Source organism: Bactrocera latifrons, unplaced genomic scaffold, assembly GCF_001853355.1.
Source record: "Bactrocera latifrons isolate USDA-ARS-PBARC rearing strain unplaced genomic scaffold, ASM185335v1 scaffold_64, whole genome shotgun sequence".
Lineage (NCBI taxonomy): Eukaryota > Metazoa > Arthropoda > Insecta > Diptera > Tephritidae > Bactrocera > Bactrocera latifrons.
Genome location: NW_017537312.1, coordinates 590,367 through 598,127, shown reverse-complemented (window position 1 = coordinate 598,127; position 7,761 = coordinate 590,367). Strand labels below are relative to the sequence as shown.

The window sequence follows — 7,761 nt, the reverse complement described above, 5'->3', positions numbered from 1 at the left end:
ACAACGCTAAAATCTTCGCAGAATTTGTTAAAATCGTTTAAACCAATAAAAAAAAAAAAAACAAGTTATTTTATGAAAACTTTTTTATTTGCGAAGAGTATTTCAGCTTCGGTACAACTGCAGTTAACTTTTTTCTTGTTTTTAATTTAAATTACTAAATATCGTCTGAAAAATCAACATTTAAGAGATGAAAACCCAGAAGTAATCACTATTTTTTTATAGATAAAACAATATTTAATTTAGTAAATTCAGTTGTTTTTAATTTTTGGTTTTTCTTTTTCGATTTTACAATCGTTTGCATTTTACTTCCTTGTCGGACATAATTTTAAGTTGGAAACACGCTATGGTTTGTATATGACAAGACAGTGTATTGAGATTTTTTTATTTACCACATTCAATAAGTGAGCACACATTACTGAATACTTTGTTTGTATTTGCAAAATACAAAATTACTACATCAAAGAAAGACACAAACATACAGACGAACATTAACGTCGGCAGAAAACTATACACAAAGTAAAATAAAACAACACCAACAACAATAAGAGCAAATATGATAGCGTTTAGTGATTACCAAGTAATAATTAATTTCGTAGATCGAACTACCATATAAAAAAATAAATAGTACTTAAATACACAAAAATACCGACAACAAAAAAACCCGAATATGTATGTTTGCATATTTGTATTTAATAATAGTAGCACTTAGAACCTAAACGAAATTAGGACTTGTATGTATAAATAGTATTTTTCCAATTTGCAAGTGAGCCAACTGGCGCGACTTGTATGTTATAGGTATGTGTGTGCGTTTGTAGCCAGAACAGGAAGAAACAAACAGGTACTGCTAATTAAATCAATAAAAAACCCAAACAAAATATGCAAATGAAAAAGTTGGAGCAAAGTTAAAAAATGAACGGTGATAGGTTGAAGAATGTTGGCGAGCAAATAATAATAATGGAAATCATACTTTGTGCCTAACTGTAAATTACTAAAAAACCGAACAAACAAAAAATGAATAAAAAAAATATAACTAAAAACTGTATGAACTAATTAAACACACAAAAAAACAAATATACTCAACACTATACTATATACCAATATAGTAAACAACCATAGACCACAACAAACAAATAATAGAGTACTATAAATAATTAAAACAATGTTTTATTTTATCCCAGGAAAATTCAACTTCAATTTCGTTAAAATAATTGCTAAAAAGTATTTCTATTCCAGATTAAAGCGAATCATTAGCAGAGATGGTAAGATTTTAAAATTAAATTCTACTTAATGAAATAGTAACAAGATTCTAAAGACTCCTGAAGTGGTTTGTAGGCAAAAGCACTGTAAAACTGTTTGTTGAAATATATTTTATGATACAAATCAATTGGCTTCCGACAGATGAGGGAAAGTAGTCACGTACATGTATGTGAGTTCCTGGTTCCCGCCATAGAAATTATGTTGGAGAAGTTTATATAATTTCAATTGGAGAAAAAACCTTGATAATAAACCCATTTTCTTTTCCAAATTTACATGAAAAGAGGAAAGCATATTTGTTAACATACATACAATAGCTATAATAAAAATTACAATAGAACTTTAGTCAAATAAAAATAAAAAACGAATCGATTATAAAAATTTAATTATTATTTTGTTTCTGTTCTCAAAATGTGTAATATTTTCTGTATTTATTTTTGTTTTTACAAGTGATTTTAATTTGAGCATTTGGTGATAGTTTTTATACGCATAGTTTATCAACTTTTTTTGTGAACGCTACAAATTAAAACTCAAATATAAAATTTATAGTGGTATAACGAATGTATTTAAGAACAACTTCTAAGGTTTATGCTATTATTATATGGTTATTATGAGTATAATTATTATTATGAATGAAAACAAATATATATTATGAAGTAAAACATTATGAACGGAATCAAGAAACAACAACAAATAAAAATTATTGAAAATAAAAACTTTGACTACTTTAATTGATAATCAATGACGTTGACGATGGGCGTTTAGACGATTTCTTCGAGTCTACAGAAATCAGTTCAAGCATCTGAACTTACACAATATCCACAATTGGTCGTTTATGTACATATTATGTATATTATTTTTCCAAATACAACACAACACACTTCGATTTCAAATTGAATCATTAGATTTTATTTAAAACATATTATAAACTCTTAATAAAATTTTTCAAATCCCATAATATTGCCTTATTCAATTTAACACAATTTTTATAAGCTCTACACTATTGTTTGGAGTAACTGGTCTTCGTTTTGCGATTGAGAAACCGATACAAATAAAGTATACGCTTCTGTAATTGTTTCCACTTTGTTGGTCGCGCAATGGGATACTTGGTTTTGCATAGCATTTTACGTTTACGCAGCAGCACTTGATATTCATTGCCGGAGACACCACGCAGCCATGATGGTACTGAATATAACACTCGCGTTGGATGTAGACGATCAGAACCTAGTATGTCGATATAATCATTTTGACCAAAAAGCGCACGCTTTTCAGACCATGCATTTTTCGGTCGATAATCTGGCATTGGCAATTTCTGTCCATTATCCCAGTGAGGTAGCAGACCACGTTGATGTAGACGCTCTTTGTAACCATATCGGCGTATGAGGGGACCTTTGGCACGCTTCTCTTCGAACGAAAGGTAGCGCAAACCCACTTCACTGGTTGGTGTGTTGGTAATTGCTGCGTGAATATTTATCCATTTCTGGAGGAATGGCTGATTAGTTGTGCAGTTTAATGCCTTGCGAATATTATTTGCTATCCAGGACATCTTAATTTTTGGATATTATTTTATTTGGGTTAGGTAATGAGAATGCGCCGGACCAATAAATATAAAGTAACAACAAAACAGTTGTTTTATGATAGCGTACGTTCAGTGCGCAGTAAAACACAAGGAGACACAAATAAAAAATCTTATTTCTTGAAAGAAATTGGAAGATTGGTGCTAACTTTGATTCTCGTTAAGCATTTGGAATAAGAAAGATTATTTTCGGTTGTTTTTTACATGAACTTTTACATACAAGAACTTGATTTTGTTTGTTCAGTTTATATGGCATGATATAGTAGCCCGATATTGCCGGTTCCGACAAATGAGCAGCTTTGCGCAGAAAAATAACGCGTATGAAATTTCGAAGAAATATCTGAGCAACTGAGGGGCTAGTTTGCAGTCAGTCAGAAGGACATGGGTGGACTAAGAAAGGGGATCTCCGAAATAACAGCATTTGGCCGGATACAATTCCGGTAACCTAGAACCAGCAAGACGGAGTGGAGTGACTCCACGCTGGAAAGGCTGCTGGAAGACAATGCCATTCAATGGTACACTGATGGCTCTAAAACCCCGGAAGGTATTGGGGCAGGTATTGCGCAACCACGTACCGAGCTGTCCATACCTATGGGCTACTTCCCAAGTATCTTCTAGGCAGAAGTTTTTGCCATATATCAGTGCGCTGAAATTAACCTCAGCCGCAACCAGCGCATAGATATTCTCAGTGATAATCAAGCGGCTCTAAAAGCGATCTTGTCATACGAGACCAAATCGCTTTTAGTTGAAGAATGCATAGAAAGGCTAAACCACCTGTCCTTGTGCAACCGGGTGCACCTAATGTGGGTACCAGGGAAAAAGGGAGTATAAGGGAATGAGAAGGCAGACGAACTGAGAGCCAAACATAGCGATAGAAACCCACACTCTTAAGGAGCTGCTCCTCACGGAGGAGAGAGAACGGCACTGGCGGCAGGCAGCAAGCATGCGCCACGCCAAGCTGCTCCTGGGAGGATACAATCTCTCCCGGTTTAAAGAACTAATCCACCTCCCCCGAGAAAAATGTCGTCGGCTCGGCGCAATCTACACAGGGAACTGTAAGCTCAGGAAACGCCTGTCCAACATGGGCGACCTGGAACAGGAAACACCAGCGCACCTAATCCTGAATTGCACAGCAATCTGTGGAAAAAGGCTCGAGGCCCTGGATTCCGTCTACATCAGCAAGAATCACATCACCGTACTAGCGCCTGAAAAACTCCTGGAACTATTCAGGCTGCTGGGGCTCTGGGAGGTCATGTGATATAGGAGAGGGCACAATAAACCCCAGGTCGCGTGCATTACCTCAAATAACACTATCTATCTATTTAACCTAGAACCGGTTGTTGTGGACAGTGCATGTCTTACTTGGAGTCAAAGCACCACCCATTGTAAACGAAGTCTCGAGTTGCCGTGAAAAACGAGAGCGACCCTTGCGCAGCTTCGTTCTGGATACTGTAGGAGGTGAAACTCATACTTATCCAGAATAAACCCCGACATATCGAACATGCATATTTCCAACGAGAAATGAGTCTCCGATTAACACTAGCCACCTTTTTGCATGTCCTGCTAACTCTACTCACCTGACACCCTTCTCCCTTTGTTCCAACCCCTACGAAAAAGCACGTTTCCTCGCCTTACCGTTGAATGATGTCGATGACAGCTTATCTAATCCTTGCCATCCTAACGGGGATTTGGCAATCGTTACAACAACAACAACAAAGTCCATAAGTAAATCTACTTAGCTTGTCACGCTTATAATTTTTTTTCTTTTTTATTTATTTATTTATAAAAGCTTATACAATGTTAATAACATATGTACAACCTAAAACATGCAGCGCTAGCTTCAGAGGCTATCAGCTGTCCGTTGAATGAATGTGTTGGCTTAAGTTCTCCTCAGTGCATTCATTAAGAAAACGATAGATAGTTTTTATATTTTCTTCCGTAGCGTTGGAAAGGAGGGAAATCGGATCGTGGTAATCTCTCTTATCTTTCAGTGTTGGACAAAATTCTAATATATGAAGCACAGTTGTTGTTGAGTTACAAAAGGGACAGCAGTTGGTACTGTTTCTTCCGAGGAGGTGAGCATGCGTCAGTATAGTATGTCCAATCCGTAGGCGAATGTGTTGTGTTATAAAATTAGTTGCAACTGTTGGTGGGTATAGCGGTTTGATTCTGGCTGTGTTAACTATTGAATAATGGTGGTTATATGAGACCCAATCAAGTGCCAATTTAGAGAGCCTATTTTGATTTATGAGTCGGAATATATCAGATTTCATAAAGAAACTGAATGTAATTGTGGGCGTGTTGGATGCATTCTTTGCTAATACATCAGCGTAATTATCTCCGGATAACCCAGTGTGGCTTGGAACCCACATTATCTTAATTTTATTTTCATATATAATAAGATATTATCTAATTGAAATGATGATGTTAGTGTGGTTGTTGCAATTTTGAATGGCTTGGAAACATGATAAGCTGTCGGTGCATATTACATACATATTTTCCCGGGCTCGTTGTGGCATGTAGAACAGCAGGGAAAATCGCAGTGGCTTCAGCCATGAATATCGAACAAAAGGGGAAAAGCAGTCCATATGAAATTGGCTTTCCTTTCTCGCTAACGAACGCAAAAGGGGTTTGAGTTTTTTTTGAACCGTCCGTGAATACAAATCTCCAACTGTCATGTTTCAGAGTATTCATAATTTCACAAAATTCTAATACATAAATCGCATTAAGTGTGGTGGATTTAGGCAATATCAATAAACGTGTTTTTTGGAATCAACCATTGTGGATGACGACGTTTAGGAAGTTTAGCAGGTTTTATTGGCAAGCTGTTTGTTTTGGCGAAAATGGTGCATTTATATAGCTGACTTAATTTTTGGAGGTCGGATAGGTGATGATGATGAAGAAAAGGCATTCTGAAGCACATGGTTAGAACCAAGGATGATCTTCGGGTATAATTTGTATGTGGTGTCTTCCATATTGTCTATCAGGGAGGGAAAACCGGACTCTGCTAATATATTTTTGATTGGTGACGTGGGGAATGCTCGAAGCGATCTTCTAACAGCGGAGATATACGGTGCAGCCAACAATTTTAGATGACTTTTTGAATGATGCCCATATATTTCAAGAGCGTAATTGATGACGGAGATTAGGAGTGCCTTGACAACATCAATTAGCAAAGATGAGCCAATGAGCGAACGCGTGCATGCTAGGTACTTAACAATATTTGAGTTTTTAGTAATTCTTTTTCTAATATATTGACAATGTTGTTTGAATGCATATTTACTATCTAGAATTAATTCAAGAAACTTAAGTGTAGGAGAACATGAAATATTTACATTGTTGAATGAAATCGGTGCGCATGCGGAAAGGGGCCCATAGGGATAGTTGAGAAAGGATTTCTTCAAAGGTAGAGGATATAGATCATCAGCATATAATTGATGCTGAATATTAGGGAAGGAAGAAAGGTTAGACATGATTTCATCAAATGCTATGATGAACAGAATAACTGATAGCGTTGATCCCTGAGGAGTGCCGTTATCCAAAGGAAGAGTCGGTGAAGATGTGCCAGAAATAAGAACTTTGATTTTACGTTTAGAGAGAAAGGATTTAACAAAACTAAATATACGGGGGCCAACCTTCCATTTGATTAATTGTCTTAAAACTACATGTATGCCAACGCGATCAAACGCTTGTTCAAAATCAAGCGAAAGAAGTGAAACGTGATTTTTATTAGATAAAGCGTCACATATGAAGGTCAAGGTGTAAAAGAGCGCCGTTAGTGCTTTGTCCTTTTTTGAATGCAACCTGATTTGAATGAATGAGTTTATTGAAATGGAGAAACCAAGAGAGCCTAGTAGCAACAACTTTTTCTAAAAGTTTTCCTAGACAGGGTAGAAGGGAAATAGGACGATAGCTGGTAACTTCGCACGGAGGTTTGCCAGGTTTTAGAATAGGAATGATTGCACTGGTTTTCCAGATTTGGGGTATGGTGGCAGTTCGATAAATATTGTTGTAATGGTTGATAAGTCGCTTGAGGAGATGAGAAGGAAGATRTTTGATGATGGGATAGGAAACTTTATCTAACCCAGGCGTTTTACCTTTAACCGCAGAAAGAGCTATATTGTGTTCTATTAAAGATATATCTGAGTTGAGATATTCGGCTGAAGGGGATAAAGCAGATGAAACGTAATTATAGGCAAGTAAAGAGTGCTTATTAGACGAGTATTCAGAGGAGAAATTATAATCAGAAAGTTTGACGAGATAAATTTGGCGCATTCTAAAGCTATATCCTGTGGATATTGTAGATTGTCTTGAGAGGAGTTGATTGAGAGAATAGGAGAGAAAGAAATATTGCCAGATAGTCTTCTTATATTTGACCAGAAGAGGAATTAATGCTGCTGGTAAATGTCTGGAAAGATTTAACTTTTGCTTGCTTCGCTTTTCTTCTGAAAATGGCATTGGCTTTTTTATAAGCAACAAGGATTGAACAAATTGTAAGATCTATATGGGTGAAAGTGGAATGAGTGGAGAAATGGGTAGGGGAACCGTCATCAAGGACAACACAGTCCGAACAGAGGACAGCATCCTCAATAATGCGGCCCCTGGAGTTAGTTGAAGAAGAACCCCAAAGAGGGCACCAGGCATTGAAGTCGCCAGCCAGTAAAAAAAGGAGTCGAGCCAGAAGGTAAAAGGTTAAAGAAGTCTGCTGAAGTAAAAGTTTGGTGAGGAGGAAAATATGCACAGATGATTATGATTTTTTGAGGGGAGGAAATTTCGATGGCACCGGAAGAGATATTCGAAGGAGATATTGGGAGAATATTATGCAGTATACTTCTCTTAATCAGGATTGCAATACCTTGCTTGCTTGATGTGACGGAAGGAAGGTTATAAAAGTGACCAGCATAGGCTTTTGGAGTATGAGCTGATATATT

General features: G+C 36.6%; 1 protein-coding gene across 1 annotated transcript; it reads right to left on the bottom strand.

Annotated features, from left to right (window-relative positions):
* Positions 1 to 2,135: 2,135 nt before the first annotated feature.
* On the bottom strand, positions 2,136 to 2,873 carry LOC108975343 (39S ribosomal protein L51, mitochondrial). Its single transcript, XM_018943732.1, has one exon. It carries the CDS (start codon positions 2,798 to 2,800, stop codon positions 2,255 to 2,257), a length of 546 nt encoding a protein of 181 aa, XP_018799277.1. The 5' UTR covers positions 2,801 to 2,873; the 3' UTR covers positions 2,136 to 2,254.
* Between the last annotated feature and the right edge of the window lie 4,888 nt (positions 2,874 to 7,761).

What these genes read in the sequence shown, in the direction of transcription:
- LOC108975343 (XM_018943732.1), bottom strand. Translation starts at nt 2,800, where the DNA reads ATGTCCTGGATAGCAAATAATATTCGCAAGGCATTAAACTGCACAACT.